Raw genomic sequence first — 16,216 nt, 5'->3', positions numbered from 1 at the left:
TTTTTAGGAGAAAGCCACACATATGTAATTTGCGTTTATTATTTTCGGACTGTGTCCATACGTAGTGTTGCATTCTTAGTAGCTCTCTCATTCAAAGTAGGATGCGAGGGTGCGTTTAAGAGATTGTTGCGTTACTGTTTTGTTTTGTTTTTTCCATCAGTCCCGGCGAGTGGCAATTTTGGATGCGAGGGTTTCTCTTTCATGTTGGAGCCACAATGCCTGCATTTTCAGCATAGTCACTGGATGGACTGTCCCGAAGGTGGTGGTTTTTAGTTTTGCTTTAAGTTGGCTCCATGCCCAGCATGGAGCCAATGTGGGGCTTGAACTCACGACCCTGAGATCAAGACCTGAGCTGAAACCAAAAAAGTCAGATGCTTAACCCACTGAGCCACCCAGGCGCCCCCTGAAGGATTTTTTTTAAGTAACCTCTATACCCAAAGTGGGGCTTGAACTCACAACCCTGAGATCAAGAGTTGCATGCTCTACTGAGCCAGTCAGGCGCCCCATACTCCTCTTAAAAATTAAGGATTCTTTTTTTTTTTTAAAGATTTTATTTATTTATTCATGATAGTCACACAGAGAGAGAGAGAGAGAGGCAGAGACAGGCAGAGGGAGAAGCAGGCTCCATGCACCGGGAGCCCGATGTGGGATTCGATCCCGGGTCTCCAGGATCGCGCCCCGGGCCAAAGGCAGGCGCCAAACCGCTGCGCCACCCAGGGATCCCGGATTCTTTTTTTTTAAATTAAGGATTCTTAAAAGTTTTTTCAATTGTAGTAAAATATGCAACATAAAATCTACCCTCGTAATTATTTTTAAGTGCACAGCTCGGTGGCATGGAGCACACTTACATCGTCATGCACTCACCCCCACATTCCATCTCCAGAACCTTCCATCTATCTCCCCACACAGAGACCCCATCCCCAGAAAGCACTGACCCCCGCCCCTGCCCCACCCCTGGCTCCCACCACCTCCTCTCTGTCTCTGTGGACGGGCCTCCTCTGGGGACCTCCTGGGAGTGGGGTCCTGCAGGAGGTGTCCTTCTGGGTCTGGGTCCCCTCCCTGAGCCCAGGGTCCTCGGGGTCCATCCACATGGGGGCAGGTGTCAGGATGTCCTTCCTTTCTAAGGCTGGATAATATTCCAGCGTGTGGATGGACACCACTCATTCACCTGCCAATGGACATGGGTCATTCTACCTTCTGGGCGTCGTGGCTAATGCTGCTATGAACACAGATATACGAATACGGCCTTGAGACTCTGCTTTCAGTTCTCTGGTGTCTCTTCTTTGAAGAGCACTAATCTCATCCTAGGGTCTCCACCCTCAGGACCTCATCTAAACCTATAGACCTCCTAGAGGATGCACCCATTGCGGGCTAGGGCTCCAACATATGAATTTGGGGTGGGACACATCAGCGCCTAACAGGGACACAACCAACAGGGCCGGGACGCCTGGATGGCTCAGCGGTTGGACTCTGCTTTCAGCTCAGGGCGTGATCCTGGAGTTCGGGGATCGGGTCCCACATCGGGCTCTCTGAGGGGAGCCTGGTTCTCCCTCTGCCTATGTCTCTGCCTCTGTGTGTCTCTCATGAATAAATAATTTTTTTTAAAGATAAAAAAAATAAAACAACCAACAGGGCATGGTGAGGGACTAGATGACGTGAGAGGAGCAGAGTCCAGCATTGCCCTCGTTTCCAGCTTGAACATGCGGAAACGGGAGGCAGGTGGATGCTTGGGCCACTTACATCATAGGGATGAAGCAGGCAGCAGAAGGAAATGCAGAGCTCTGTTTGCACATGGGAGACTCGAGGTGCATGGAGGAGCCCCGTGGCTAGTGAAACACGGGCCACCGAGGACAAGTCAGGGCTGGCATGAGTTTGAGAACCAGCTCTGTTGAGGTGCTAACTTAAGGATGCATCTGCCAGTGAAGCCAGGGGAAGGACCAGGGTGACTGGAGGACTGTGCTGGGGAGACCAGAGAAGGGGTGCTTTGTGGGACACTGTGTAGATCCACCCCATGGGGAGCCGCTGACAAGCGGGAAGCCCTGTTGTGACCAACACCCAGGGGGCTGAGATCTGAGGGGCAGCTTGGCGTCAGGGCGCAGCTGAAATCAGGTGTCTGCCGTCACTCCATCCCTCGACCCGGAGGCAGGGCCTGGGGATGGGCAGTGTGCGCCCAGGTGGCCATCCTCACTGTGGACATTGCTTCTGCATTTATGTTGTTTTTTAATTCTGAGAACTTTAGAACCCCCAGAAAAGCCAAAAGAGCAGTAAGATGGAAGGCTAGCCATTCCCGAGTGCTGCAGAACCATCACCCCCAACTCAGCAGGGTTGTTTCTCATGGTTCAGCACGTCAGACCGGAGGCCTAGGCCGGGGCCGCCCCCGCACGGGCACTCAACTGGGAGGTCAGAGAAGGCTTTTTTATGTGGGGTTTCTGGTAGCCAGGAGCTGGGCGGTCCATGTGCCTCTCTCCCCAGCAGGGTAGCTTGGGCTCCCTTACAGCATGGTCTCCCCAGCAGGGTAGCTTGGGCTCCCTTACAGCATGGTCTCAGGGTTCCAAGAGTGGAAGCTTCCAGATCCCGGAGGCCCAGGCTCAGGCCACCCATCCCCACATTCTACTGGCCAGAAGCAGATTGCAGGGCCCACCTAGACCCCACCTCCTGATGGAAAGAACTGTGTCCACACAGGGGGAGGAGGCACAGCTCCACACAGGGTGGAGGCATGGAGAGATTCTTCCTTTGACTGAGTGGGTGCTCCGGGGTTGTTCAGCTGCCCCCCTGATGGGCCTGGGCCATTCCCAGTCCCTCACTTCCATCCATCTGTGTGAGGCACTTTGTTCTGCGGGGCTGCCAGCAGGCAGGGAAGAGATGGCTGGGTTCTAGGCCAACGCATGCACAGTTTGGGGAGATGCCACTAGGGTCCCCTCCATGGGAGGGCACCATGTGCCTCCCACCACGTGCCCATGTCCACGGCACACCAGCTAGGTGTACCACCCCGGGACAAAATTGTCCGTGTGCCTGTCTTCTGCTATGGCCCAAGCTGAGTCTTTTTCCTGTTTGAGGGCCACTTTCACTCCTTTATCCTGGGGTTCACATTCATGGCCTATGCCCACATTTCTCCTGGGGTTTCAGATGTTCTCGCTCTTCTAGAACTCTCCATAGAGCTGAGAGATTAATCCTTTATTGCAAGACAGTTTGCAAATACCTCCCTCAGGTGGTTGGTTGTGTCTTTTGGGCTTTGGCTTACACCATGCACAAGAAGCCCTTCACTTTTTTATGTTGCTGGGTTCACCATCATTTTGACTTTCTTGCTTTTACATCGCCTCCCCTTCTAGGTCCCCCAGCAAATAGCTCAGAAGGGCAAAGTACTCGGCTCAGGGTAGCAGCATGATGGTCTGGTTCAGGGCAAGCGGTTGAGCCCAAGGATGTTCCCCCTTTGTATGAAATCCTGGGATCCGGAGGTGGGCCGGAAAAGCTGCTGCCACCACCTGACACCCTCTTGACGCCACGACCATGGTCGGTGGCAGCGCCAATGAGGAAGGTGGCTCTGTTTCATTTCCGCCTTTGAATTTCTAGGGCATGTCGATTAGCTAGGGCTGTCGTCACAAGACCACCACACACCGGGCAGCTTAAATGCCTGAGATTTCTCTGTTCCCGGTTCTGGAAGCCAGAAGTCTGAGATCAAAGTGTTGGCATTTTTTAAAGATTATTATTTATTCATGAGAGACAGAGAGAGAGAGAGAGAGAGAGAGAGAGAGAGAGAGAGAGGCACAGAGACACAGGCAGAGAGAGAAGCGGGCTTCCTGCAGGGAGCCTGATGCAGGACTCCATCCCAGGACTCTGGGGTCATGCCCTGAGCCAAAGGCAGATGCTCCACCACTGAGCCACCCGGGCATCCCAAGTTGGTTCCTTCTGAGAGTGAGCGTGGATCTGTTCCAGGCTGTCCCAGCTTCTGGAGGTTTGCTGGCCATCTCTGGTGTTCTTTCTTTGTAGACCTACACCCCAATCTCTGCCCATGTCATCAAAGGACGTTCTGTATGTGTCTGTGTCCAGATCCCCTCCCCTTTTAATTTTTGTTTTTATTATTTATGATAGTCACACAGAGAGAGAGAGAGGCAGAGACACAGGCAGAGGGAGAAGCAGGCTCCATGCACCGGGAGCCCGACGTGGGATTCAATCCCGGGTCTCCAGGATCGCGCCCTGGGCCAAAGGCAGGCGCCAAACTGCTGCGCCACCCAGGGATCCCTACCCTCCCCCCCCTTTTTTTTTAAAATTTTTATTTATTTATGATAGAGAGAGAGGCAGAGATACAGACAGAGGGAGAAGCAGGCTCCATGCACCGGGAGCCTGATGTGGGATTCGATCCTGGGTCTCCAGGATCGCGCCCTGGGCCAAAGGCAGGCGCCAAACCGCTGCGCCACCCAGGGATCCCCCTACCCTCCCCTTTTAATAAAGATTTTATTTATTTTATATATTTATATATTAACTAATTAATTAATTATTTAAAGATTTTATACAGAGAAGAGAGGCAGAGACAGGCAGAGGGAGAAGCAGGCTCCCTGCAGGGAGCCCGATGCGGGACTCGATCTCAGGATCCCGGGATAACACCCTGAGCCAAAGACAGACACTCAACCACTGAGCCACCCAGGTGCCCCAAATCTCCCCCTTTTTATAAGGACACCAGACATATTGGATCAGGACCCACCCTAAAGACCTCATTTTAACTGAAAAAGACCCTCTCCCTGAATAAAGTCACATTCTGAGGATTAGGACTCCAGCCTCTGACTGGCAGTGGGGATGCCTCAGCCCACACCACCAAGCGTACGAGAAACCAGCAGCGTGGGATTCACACCCAGGACGCGGGGCTGTAAGGGATCCTGGCGAGCAGAGTGGCTAAGCCCACTGGCCCCTGACGTGTGGGAAGGCCCGGGCGCAGGAGGGCAGGGTAAAGGCTGAGCAGCTGTCCAGTGTCCCCCATGAAGGTCATGAACCACCGGCCCCCCAGGCACTTGGCCCTGGACGCACACCTGTGGGTGTTGCAGGTGGGGTCGTGCACACAGTGGGGGTGCATCTGTGGGCGCCGGCACGGCCTCCCCAGCCCCCGGACATGCTTCTGTCCTTCTCCCCAGAACTACGTCAGCTGCCATGACCCCGACAACGAAGCGCCCTTGATGTGGCCAGATGTCCCCTATCAGATCTTGGGAGGCCCGACGGCAAACAAGGTTATTTTCGAGCAGAGGAACGGAATCTACATCTTCTACATTTCTATCGTGGACCCGTACTACAGGTGAGCAGGAGGGCATCGCCCTGTGCCAGAGGCCTCGGGGGGATGGATGGGCCTCCTGGGGCAGGTCACATGCATGGGAGGGGCCCCCACTTTTCTCCCTCCCCTTGGCAGGTGCTGGATAAACATCAATTTTCCCAGCGGCCCAGACTGTCCCTGGGAAGGGTGCTATTTAAGTTCTAGATGACATTTGTTCACTCACTAAAATAAGTCCTGATTCAGAGCCCGTGCTGGTTGCTGGGGAAATAGCCATGAGCAGCAGCCACGTCCCTGCCCTCGGGGACCAGAATCACCCTCCCAAGCCGCATCTCATTGGTGGTGTGCACGAGCGACTCTTCCATTTCCAGGGATTTTGCAAGCCGTCTTTCCACTGGTAGCTTAAAATCAGCCACGGCGGGAGACTTTACACCCTGGGAGTTGGCACGGCCTACAAATTCGGCCTTTCCCCTTAGAGCTGGTTGTGGAATAGTTACCCCCGTGCTCGAAGAGGTTTCTAGGTGTGCTGGCCTACATTACGAAGGTTTCCCCCTGGAAGGGGGAACACGGGACAATGTCTTTCCCCCCCCATCATCTATTCCCTCCAAAGTTCACCCCAAAAGCACATGGAGACCCTGCCTGCCCTTGAGACCCCGCACCCTGACCTAAGGGGGCCAGCTCTGGGATGACCATGGGTGGAAGGCACGGGGTGGCACCCCCTGGGGGAGGGCCCATCAGCCTCTCTCTCTGCACGGCTCCCAGCAGAGCCCCAGCAAGTTCCCCTATACCCTGGTCCCCTCTCCTGGGATGTGGCGGCTTGCTACACCTGCCGCTTCCTGCCCACCTCATGGATGCCCGCCCTCTGCTTCCACTCGGCAATGGGATGGTTTGTTTGCCTTCTAGACTGAGCCTGGGTATGGAGTCAGGGGGACACCTTGTCCCCAGAGGAGGGTACCATGGGGAACACGGGGGGGTTTGGGGGGGAACAGGACTGTTGCCAGAAGACAGGACAGCAGACTCAGACAGGGTAGGAATTGAAGCACATGGAACTGGGACTTGGTGTCCCAACTCACCCCCCCGGGGGCCAGCTCTCCTATCTCTAGGTTTTAACACACTTACTGGGGTGGAGGGTAGGGCCCCAAAGGCAGTGCCCATGGCCTCTCACCAAATGCCCCTTTGCAGCTACTGCCACTTGGAAACGACCTTCAGCGTCTACGTCTACGGGGCCTTCCCACTGTCCGTCATCCCCACGGCAGTCATCATCATCCCGCTCGTGGTCATGCTGCTGTCCGTGTGGCTGGTCTACGCGATCCCCAAACTGCTGCACACTGAAAAGGGCCTCAGGTTCAAGAGCTTCTGGGCTCACCTGTGCAGGAGGTGCAGAAAGGCGTGTTTCCGAGGCGGGAACTGAGCGCACCAGGGGAGCGCAGGGCGGTCGTAAAGCGTTCGGTCAAACAGCCAGTGGCTGCGTGCAGCGTGTTCTGTCCTCCGGCCTCCGCCTCCCGCGACCTCGTCACATCAGAGCTCCTTGGCACTGCAGCATCCACGCTGGCTGAGACGGGGTGCGGGGCAGCCCGTGGGGTAGGAGGCGAGCCTCTGAAAAGCCTAAGACGCCGTAACGTGTCCTGTTAGAGAAGCAGGGAGGGGTCTGCAGCGGGATTCCATTTCTGGGGTACAAACCCTCACGTATACACACACGCACGTACATGCATGTTCTGCTACAGACACGGAGAAACACGTGGAGGCATGCAGACATGTATGCACATGTCCATACGGGTGGCCATAGCTACACACAGGCACAAGTACGCGTGCCCACACACACATATGCATGCAAGCACAGTATGGATGCACACGCACAGGTGTGTGTATACACGCAGGTGCATGCATTCTCCTAATGTATGCACACCCATCATGTGTATTTACCTATGACGTGAACACACGAGCAGGTGCACACACACATACACGCCTATAGATATGCATACCTATGTACGCAACACAACTAGCTTGTACATACGTGTGCATACGTGCGCACATTTGAGTGCATGCACACACGTGTGCGTGTATATACAGCTTACACGGATATGTATACCCTACCCATGCTTTCGGTGGGTTCCCTCGCCACCAACCAGCTCCCTCTGAATCCCAGGTGGCACGGGACGGCCGCCTCACCTTAGGTGAGGCCTGGGGTGATCCTGTGACTTTCCCGATTAGTCTTAGGCTATCAAGTATACGCCACAGTCCTCTTCAGTGGTCCAATGTCATCCCAACCAACTGGAGAACCTCTAGGCGCAGGCAGTGCCGGGACACTTACCCCACCCTCCCGCCCTCCCGGAGCGCATCCTGCCCCATCCAGCCTCCCCTCGAGGCAGACCCTCACATTAACCTTCAAGGAAACCACGTGTGCACTTGGCTTTAGTCTCAAAAATACCCCAAATGTGGCTGCGGGTTGAGGGGGCTCAGGAGGAAGCTGAGGGAAGTGGGCTCCAGGCTTCTCTGGGCACAGATCAGGGGACCGGGTGCGGGTCAGCGCAGGCTCTGCCCGTCTCTCTAGGGAGCTCTGGAGTGAGGGTTCGGGGAGGTGAGCCCAGCGGGCTCATGGTTCAGCTACCAAGCCCGCCTCCCCACACCAGCCACCCCCCCACACCCCCCGGGCTGCCCCAGCAGAGCCCGATGGACTGACCAACCACCAGGGCCCTGGAGACCCAGCCCATGGGTTCCATGGGAAGGACCCAGCCCTTCCTCCTCTGCAGGGGAAAGAAGCAGGTGGCAGTACGGGTGGGGGTGGGGGACTGGGGGAGGGTAGGCCTCATCTCCAGGAAATTTCCTGTCCCTCTCCCGGCAGCCCTTTCCCCACCAAACACTTGGGCAAGAGATCCTTACAGTGCAGTCCAGATGGCGACTCCCCACCTTCCAGAAGCAGCCCCCACCCCCACCCCTGCCGGCTGACTCCCAATTTTCTAGGGCTGGGAGAGGGATTCAGAACTCCCTGTGACAGCCGGGCTTCCCCAGCTCAGCTCTGGAAGTCCATCCCCCAGGAGGGCTTTACCCTGCTGGGCCTTACCCCGTGACCCCGGCCCACCGTGCCAGGGCGGAGGAGGGGATCGTCCTCCATCAGCCCACTGTCCCTGGTCCCCGGGCCCTGATGCCACCAAGTGGACAGTGAGCTGAGAGGTGAAATCCATTTTAATGGGGGGTGGCTCCCAGGTCCTGCCTGGGCCCCGAGGGGGTGGCGCCGGCCAGGCCCACAGCCTGCTTGCCCTTGCCTCCCTGCCTCCCCTTCTTGCTGGATGAGGAGCCGGCCTTCCTCTTGGGAAGCTCAGGTCGCACCACAGGGGCCACCACGTTGGCGGCTGGGGGCCCCGGGCGGGGCGGCGGCTCCTCATCGAGGGCTTTGAAGTTGAAAAAGCAGTCCACGTTGGACACGGTGTCCAGGATCTCGGGCACGCTGTAGTCAAAGGACAGCAGCTCGTCCGGCAGGTGCAGCGAGCGGATGTCGCTGGATGAGTCGTCCCCGCCGCCCCTGCTGTCCGGCAGGGCAGGCCCCGGGGCCTTGCGCGGGAACCCCTCGGGCTCGGCGTTGCCCGGCAAGCAGTCGAAGAGCTTCATGGCATCTTCCAGAAGCACCTTCTCAGGCAGCACGAAGGCCCTGGCTGCCTCGGGGGTCCTGGCCTCGCCCGCCCCCAGTGGGGCTGCCTCTGCCTCAGCCACCTTGGGCTCCGCGGCGCCCTGCGGATACAGCAGGGCCGACCCGGCCCCACCACCCTGCAGCTCCTTGGAGGGGAAGGCAAGGGGCTCACTGGGCCCGTGGAACTGACTGAGGCGGCCCTTGAGGTGGCCATAGGCGCCGGGGGGCAGCGTGGCCTCAGTGGGGAGTGTGATGAGCAGGGAAGGTAACTTGTTATCCTTGGGGACAGGTGGTGGGGGTGGCGGCCCCAGGCTTTCCTTGAGCAGGGGTGGAGGCAGCTCCATGTAGGCAGGGGGCCCCCCATCCCCCACAAAGCCCAGGGCCTCTGGCCCAGGCCCCTCAGGTGGGAAGTAGGGCAGGAAGTACTGGGGGCCCCCGGGCACCGGCTGGTAGTGGGGGTACGGTGGGGGTGGGGGCGCTGCCACGGGGGCCTTGAGGTAGTGCTGGGGCTCTAGGAGGTAGGTGCCTGGCGAGGCGGGGCCCCCAGCCGGAGCCCCGGGCGGTCCCCCACCGCCCACTGCTGTCAGCTTGTACAGGGACGACTGGCCGAAGTCGGTGGTGGCCCACTCGATTCGGTAGATGCGAGGGTCAAAGAAGCACCCGCAGGGTGCCATCTGGAAACCTGCAGGCCAGGGAGGGGTAGCCCTGAGAGGAGCTCTGGGACCCACCTGGGGGAAGGAGTACAGGGTGGAGGGGGTGAGGGGCACAGCCCAAACCTCCGGAACCCATCTGTGGGATGGGGACAGAAATTCTGCCTTTGGGGACCCATCTGGGTGTCAGAGGCCCTCGGCATCATTTTGGGGACTTTTCTAGTGAATGGGGGGTATAAGCTTGGCCCTTGAAGGCCTGTTTAAGGGACAGGAGACACAGCCCTTACCCTCTTGGGGCCTCCTAGGGCCAGGTGCACGGGCAAGAGAGGCCCAGATCCCTCTAAGCCACCCAAGTCGCATCAAGGGTTGAGGGGAGGCTGGTACCTGCCGGAGGGGCTGGAAAGATCTCTTTATCCAGGTTTGGGGGCTGATACAGGTTGGAGGAACCTGTGGATGAAAGCAGGTGGGTGGGTGGGGGTCCTGAGCCCTGGGCCCCCACGCTGTCAGGCACCCCCCACCCGCCTCACACCGACACCCTCCAACGCGTACCCACAGTAGGAAGAGGCTCCGTGCAGGCGGGAGCGGGCTGGCTGCCTCGCCCCTCGGTGCCATCCGGGCCCTGGGGGCTGAAGCCTTCTTGGGGAGCTGTAGGCGCATAGAAGGGTTTGGGGTGCTGCATGGGGAGGCAGGGGGCCCGGCCTGGGGAGGCCAGGAGGGCAGCAGGTGGGAGCACAGGCGGCCCACCCGGACAACAGGTTCCGAGTCCTACAGAGTTCTGTTTGCCTGGTTACTCTGGGCGGCGGGTTCCAGGCTGCGGCCCGCCCACTGGTCGGGATTCCGAGTATCAGGAGGTGGGGGTGGGGCGGGGTGGGCAGACAGCAGATGGAGAAACCAAGGCAGCCATGGATAGGCCTCACACAGGGCGGGGCAGACCCCCGGACTCAGTCTGCTCCCTCCCGCCCTTGCCAGCAGTGCTCTGGACAGCTCCAGGGCTGCTTCCTCCCGGTAGCCTGCCCTGATCCACACCCACGTAGGCCAAGGCCCCTGCCTCGTGAGCCCTAGTGGTTTCTTAGTGGCTAAAACCTCTCTGAGCCACAGTAGTAGAGGCACAGGGTTGGGCCCATGGGGGCAGCTGGGAGACTCTTGTCAACGAGAAAGGAAAAGTAACTGCCGGGGACAGGGCCAGCCCAGTGTGGAGACCAGGCTCCCCAGAGCAGGAAGGGGACGGCTCAGGGGTCACAGAAAGGCCAGGGTTTTAAAAGAATAAAATTTATTGTCTTCTTGTGCAGCAAGAGGCCCTGCTGGCCCTCGGACGCCCCCTCCCGCCCCGTGACTACTTGTACGCGTTGGCCTTGTGCTTTGGCAGAAAGACGAAGTTGGGCGGCACAGGTCCCAGCAGCATCTCACTGGGAAGAGGGCAGGGGACAGGGTCAGGCCTGGGGTCAGGCCCACCGGCCCCTCAGCCTCCCACACCCGCAGACCTCGGTTTCCTGGCACCTGATCCGGATCCAGTCGGCCGCCTTCTGGCTGGCCATGAGCGTCTCCAGGTAGTCTCGGCCCAGGTAGTAGGGCGGCCGCTCGTTGATCCTCTGCGGGAGCCTCTCCAGGAGGCCCACGGGCACGTACCTGCGGGAGGGCGGGCACGGGGTCAGGCCAAGCTGCCCCCACCCTCCACCTCCGCCCGCATGGTCTCCAGCAGCCACCTGCACAGGAAGGAAAGCCACTCGAGGAGGAAACGGCGGGTCTTCTCCACGCCCTGCGTGTCGGAGCCCCAGTGCTCCAGGCCATATCGGGTGAAGTCCTGCAGGATGGCCAGGCGCTCGGACGACGAGATGTCCCAGTGGCGCTGCTCCTTGATCTCCGTGAACAGCCACGGCTTTAGCAGGGCACCCCTAGGAGGGCAGGGCAGGGTGGCATCAGCGGCCTGGCAGTTGGAGCCTGGGTCCCTGCCTCCCCACTGCGCTCAGCCAACCTTCTAACCCCAAGAGTTCCAACCCACAAGTGCACGTGTGTCCAGTCCCCTCTCCTCCAGTGGCTATGACTGTCTCTCTGCCCCCCATCCTGGCAGAGCCACCTGCTAGGGACAAAGTGCAAGGGAGAGGGAAGCAGACAGGCTGGGGCTCAGCAGCGGCTGCTGGGACAAGACTCAGATGCACCCTCACCTTTGCCCACACCGCAGGCCGGGCGCTCGGCGGTGGCTCCGGCTGGTTCTCTGTAGCCACCCCCCACGGCACAGAGCACACTTACCGGGCAATCATCACCCCGGCGACACCAGTCTGCATGGCACGGTTGGCATCCTCATACGACAAGATGTCCCCGTTTCCTGAGGGACAGAGGCTGGGGTCTCAGGGAGCCGTGTGCAGGCAGGAGCTCCAGGGGAGTTCTCACCAGCCCAGTGGCTCCCAGTGGGGCAGTGCAGGGCAGGGTCCCAGGGCAGGGGGAGGGTGGCCGAGGCACGCGGCCCCTGAGAGCAGGGCCGGTGGGAGGTTGGAGTGGAGCGGCTGGGGACCCACCGAACAGGGGCATGGGACTGGCTGCCGTCACACACTGCTCGATGTACTGCCAGTCGGCCAGCTTGGTGTAGCGCTGCTCCCGAGAGCGACCGTGGAGCTGAAGGGGAAGCCACGCATGGGGAGGGAGAGAGGATCCAGGAGGCGGAGGATCAGACACAGAGAGAGAGACCCAGAGAGATCAAGAGGGACAGGCTGAGAGGGAGAGACAGGGAGACAAAGAGACAGAAAGAGACAGAAGGGGAGCCAAGAGAGCAGGAGGGAGGGGCCGGGGGAGAGACACCGTTAGGGAGGGCTGCCGAGCACCCCCGAGGCCCCCACACCCTCGGTGCCCCGAGACCCACCGTGACCAGGGCTGCACCCCACTCTCGCAGCTCAGGGAGCAAGCGGTGTGCCAGGTTCACGCGCTCCTGGACGCCCGTGCGGATCTTCACTGTCAGCGGCACGTCCAGCACCTGCGGTGGTGACTGGGGTCAGTGGGCCCCGGGGCCAGGTGGGGAGGGCGTAGGGGGCGGGGTCGGGGAGGGCGTCCAAGCACGTACCTGGTTCATGCCGCGGACAATCTGCTGGAACTTGGCCGAGCGGTTCATGAGGGCACAGCCCCCGCCCTGGGAGAAACGGGGGTGAGGTGGGGTGGGCTGGAGCAACAGAGGGCAGGACGCAGGCTGGCCCTGACCCCCTTCTCTGCCTTCGCTGTCCAGATGGGGAAACCAAGGCACAGTGGCTCCCACAGGTCCCAGAGCCACAAGCGGGAGCAAGGCCAGGTCCCAGGCTTCTGTCCCCCCCACAGTGTGGAGGCCCAGGGCCACGTGGCCACTACCTTCTTGTACACGAGGTCAATGGGGCACCCGACGTTGATGTCCACGAAATCCACCTCGATGGTACGGTTGAGCAGCTCGGCACACTTGGTCATGGTGTCAGGAAAGGCGCCCTCGAGCTGCGGCAGGTGGTGGGCAGGGGCTGAGGGGCTGGTCCAGACCGCCCTGGCCCACTATGGGGATCAAGCTGGTGGCCCTGCCTCCCCCAAGTGGCCCTGCGCCAAGGCCAGCAGCCCTCAAGGGGGCATCGGGTCAGCCCTCGGGCCCACAGCTGAGGCAAGAGGGGTCTGGGAGTGACTGAGTCAGGCCTGGGGTTGAGGAGATCCGACCCTGAACGTGCCCCAAAGCCAGGCAGCCAAGACCCCTCTGCCCTTCCCACCTCCCTCCCTCGGGGTGGCACCAACCTGGACGCCAAAGACGTCCTCGCATGGGTGGCGTCGGAGCAGGGCCCACTCAGACGTCTGGCCCTGCAGCAGATTGGTGCACACGGCCATCTCCCCGCACGTCACGTCGGCCCCGAAGCGTTTACAGATCCGCCGGAAGGGCAGGTTTCCGCACTGGGGGCAGCAGGGGACACGCACATGTGAGGGTGCAGCAGACAGGGACCCCCGGCACCACCCACCGGGCGGGGGAAGACACTGGGCACCAGGCCGACCTACCGTGGTGAGGGGGGCCAGGTACAGCTTGCCACCGATGTCCAGCTGGAGGAAGATAAAACCCAGTGAGGCTCGCCCTTCAGCCCTGGCTCACGGGCCTCCCCTCACCCCAGGCCAGGTCACGCTTTGTCCCCTCCTGCCCGGCCTCTCCAGCCTCCCGCACCTCCGGGCCTCCGCACCAGGCGGCGACTCCCCGTGTGAGGACTGTTCTATTCCCCGTGCTCTCCTCTGCAGCACAGCTTCCACCCAACAGGCAAAACCACAGTCCCGGTGCCCCTCCTTCACCCTCTCCACCCCCCGCCCTGACTCCCTGGGGCTGGGGGAGGCGGTGTCCAGCTCTTTCTTTTCTAAAAGACCTTATTTGTCAGACAGAGATAAAGCACAAGCAGAAGGACCAGCAGACAGAAGAAGAAAGCAGGGTCCCCACTGAGCAGGGAGCCCGATGTGGGACTCAATCCCAGGATGCCGGGATCCTGCCCTGAGCCAAAGGCAGACGCTAAACCGACTGAGCCACCCAGGTATCCCCATGTAGTTCTTCTGCCCCCATAATCTCAGTGGCCTCAGCAGGGAGCCCTGACCACGTACCTTTCTCTTCTCACAAGGCCGCAGCCTCACTATATCCTCATCCGTCAGGGGCCCACAGGTCTGCACCGAGCTGCTGGCAAGGGCACCAGAGCCTGGCTCCGGGAGGGCCTGCTGGGTGTCACCACCATCCTGCCCCGGGGCCCCTTCAGTCCCTGACACCTCAGGGGTGGCAGCATCAGGGGAAGGGCCTGCGCGGGGGCCCCTGCTCAGCTGGCGTAGGGCCTGCTCAGCACGCTCGAACCGGACCTGGCGCTTCCGCAGCTGCTGCTGCAGGGCTCTGTCCAGGCCGTTGCGGACTGGCGGGGCCTGCACCCGCTCTTCCCGCACCAGGTTCTGCCCTTCGGGCCCCAGGTGGGCCCCAGCAAAGCGGCAGGTCACGCCGTAGGGGCATCTGCCAAAAGTCTCGAAAAGCACACAGTGGGGGCCCAGGTCCGACGGCTTGGTCTCCAGGTAGCGGCCCACGTCGTGCAGGAAACGGCAGCGGTCGCCAAAGAAACACTTTGCAGCAGATTCCTGCGAGGGAACCACGGGCCGTGAGGGGGGGGCAGGGAGAGGCCAGGCAGCCTGCGTGTGAACCTCAAACCCCTCCCCCCCTCCTCTGTGTCCTGCATGTGCAGGTCAGGCACCCAGCAAGTCTGAGTGTCTTCATCTGGGAGAGGGGAACAATAACACATCACAGCTTCCTGAGCACTGAGTCCGGGGGCGCAGAGACTCTGACTCTAGGACTTCCAAGCGGCAGTTCCACTCACCTGGACCAGGGAGGGGCAGAGCCTATTCTTGTCATAGTGGGTGGGTTTCATGTGGGGTCGGCCCTTGTTCTGGCCGCGGGCTCTCTTCTGAACCTGTGGCCGCTCCCCCAGTTCGGCCGCCTCCCCCGCCTGCCCATCTTCCAGTCGGATCCGCTTGGCCTCAGGCTCAGCCAGGTCATTGCCACCGGGCTCTCCGGCCTTGATTTCCTGGCTGGGTTTCTCCTGCCCTTTGGCTTCCAGGAATTCGTGGAACTGCTCCTTGGTGGTGAGGTACCTGCCGGCACAGAGGCAGAAGGAGACGGGCTGGAGGAGAGAGTCCTTTTTCCAGCTCAGATGCAACGGATGCTGGGGGAAGGGGCTGAGAACACCGGCCCTGCTTCCGTGCCTCGGCTGATGGGTACCGCACTACTGAGAACGGCCAGCTCCAGCCAGGGCACACCTCAAGGCCACAGGCAGAGCCTATTTTGTCCCTGTGTCCCCCTGCCCAGGGGGTTGAGCCAAGCTACAAACAGGCATGAACATTCCTGGACACGTCCGACTACAGAAAACTACATGTCCCGGCGTGCCTTGCAATGGGGCCACGGCCGCCACATTCCCCAGCATGCCCCACGGCCCTCGCTTCGGTCACAAGTCCCCGCCCGCCGCTGAGGCTGGCTGCAGGTGCACAAGGCTACTCCCGCCACGGCGGAGACTACAGTCCCCAGCATGCACTGCGGCGCGAGCCTCCAACATGCCCGCCCCCGCGGGCACCGCGGTGTCCTTCGCACACGTGACAGCCCCCAACGTGCGCGGTCCGCCCCGACCCCGCGGACGCAGGAACGGCCCGGACTGAAGAGCCCGCGAGCTGCCCGCCGGGCCGCCGCCCCGCCGCCCCTCATGCACTGCCTGTAGGTGCCGGGAAGGCCTCGTGAGGGTCTCCCCGGCCTCGGCGACTCACTGAGGCTTAATGGGCGCCACGCCCCGTTCCGGCGCGCCAGCCGCCGTGTCGCCGCCGCCACCACTTTCTGCCGGGGCCTCCGCCGCTCCCTCCGCCATCAGCCCCCCTCACGCCCGCTCTGGAGTGCGGCGGGAAGGGCTTCCGGGTCGCGAGTGCGTCTTCCCGGTCGTGTCGGGGAAAAGCGCATGCCTGGGGCGCTCCAGCTGACGCCATTGTACGCGCGTCGACGTGAGGGGGCGGAGCCTGCGGGGGGCGGAGCCTCGGGTCCCGCTTAGGGTAGCGCTGCTGAGCGGCGCGCGGGGTGCAGCCTCGGGTCCCGCTTAGGGTAGCGCTGCTGAGCGGCCCGCGGGGTGCAGCCTCGGGTCCCGCTTAGGGTAGCGGGGCTGAGCGGCCCGCGGGGTGCAGCCTCGGGTCCCGCTTAGGGTAGCGCTG

At 60.9% G+C, this 16,216-nt stretch overlaps 3 protein-coding genes across 5 annotated transcripts in view; 1 reads left to right on the top strand and 2 right to left on the bottom strand.

The window, feature by feature from the left end:
• CATSPERD (cation channel sperm associated auxiliary subunit delta) overlaps positions 1-6,979 on the top strand; it is a 51,529-nt gene extending 44,550 nt beyond the window's left edge. For both annotated transcript variants that reach the window (XM_072721693.1, XM_026019394.2), the window contains exons 21-22: positions 5,124-5,281; positions 6,437-6,979. In XM_072721693.1, coding sequence (XP_072577794.1) covers positions 5,124-5,281; positions 6,437-6,665 — 387 coding nt within the window. In that variant the 3' untranslated portion in view covers positions 6,666-6,979. The remainder of the gene's footprint in view (positions 1-5,123; positions 5,282-6,436) is intronic.
• Positions 6,980-8,419: 1,440 nt separating this feature from the next.
• On the bottom strand, positions 8,420-10,607 carry PRR22 (proline rich 22). Of its 2 annotated transcripts, none has more exons than XM_026019398.2 (3): positions 10,079-10,607; positions 9,914-9,976; positions 8,420-9,561 (listed from the first exon to the last, which is right to left on the bottom strand). In XM_026019398.2, the coding sequence occupies exons 1-3, from the start codon at positions 10,206-10,208 to the stop codon at positions 8,438-8,440; spliced, it is 1,317 nt and encodes a 438-aa protein (XP_025875183.1). In that variant the 5' UTR covers positions 10,209-10,607; the 3' UTR covers positions 8,420-8,437. The 2 variants fall into 2 exon arrangements, with proteins under 2 accessions (XP_025875183.1, XP_025875182.1); XM_026019397.2 differs by having other exon boundaries at positions 8,420-9,607; positions 10,079-10,568.
• Positions 10,608-10,782: 175 nt separating this feature from the next.
• On the bottom strand, positions 10,783-15,971 carry DUS3L (dihydrouridine synthase 3 like). Its single transcript, XM_026019396.2, has 13 exons — positions 15,785-15,971; positions 14,848-15,121; positions 14,099-14,611; positions 13,517-13,558; positions 13,262-13,414; positions 12,860-12,976; positions 12,582-12,647; positions 12,384-12,494; positions 12,043-12,139; positions 11,777-11,852; positions 11,233-11,421; positions 11,027-11,155; positions 10,783-10,935 (listed from the first exon to the last, which is right to left on the bottom strand). Exons 1-13 carry the CDS (start codon positions 15,880-15,882, stop codon positions 10,863-10,865), a joined length of 1,938 nt encoding a protein of 645 aa, XP_025875181.1. The 5' UTR covers positions 15,883-15,971; the 3' UTR covers positions 10,783-10,862.
• Positions 15,972-16,216: the final 245 nt, after the last annotated feature.

Source organism: Vulpes vulpes, chromosome 9 (genome assembly GCF_048418805.1).
Source record: "Vulpes vulpes isolate BD-2025 chromosome 9, VulVul3, whole genome shotgun sequence".
NCBI classification, from domain to species: domain Eukaryota; kingdom Metazoa; phylum Chordata; class Mammalia; order Carnivora; family Canidae; genus Vulpes; species Vulpes vulpes.
This window is presented reverse-complemented; position numbering and strand designations above follow the sequence as displayed.

Excerpts from the sequence above, each read along its gene's own strand:
- PRR22 (XM_026019397.2), bottom strand. The coding sequence starts at position 10,186 with ATGCGCCTACAGCTCCCCAAGAAGGCTTCAGCCCCCAGGGCCCGGATG. Across the intron at positions 9,977-10,078 it reads GGAGCCTCTTCCTACTGTGG|GTTCCTCCAACCTGTATCAG; the intron begins GTACGCGTTGGA and ends TTTCATCCACAG. Across the intron at positions 9,608-9,913 it reads CTTTCCAGCCCCTCCGGCAG|GTGGGTCCCAGAGCTCCTCT; the intron begins GTACCAGCCTCC and ends TCCTTCCCCCAG.
- DUS3L (XM_026019396.2), bottom strand. The coding sequence starts at position 15,882 with ATGGCGGAGGGAGCGGCGGAGGCCCCGGCAGAAAGTGGTGGCGGCGGC. Across the intron at positions 13,559-14,098 it reads GGCCTTGTGAGAAGAGAAAG|CTGGACATCGGTGGCAAGCT; the intron begins GTACGTGGTCAG and ends ATCTTCCTCCAG. Across the intron at positions 12,140-12,383 it reads GGGGTGCAGCCCTGGTCACG|CTCCACGGTCGCTCTCGGGA; the intron begins GTGGGTCTCGGG and ends CTTCCCCTTCAG.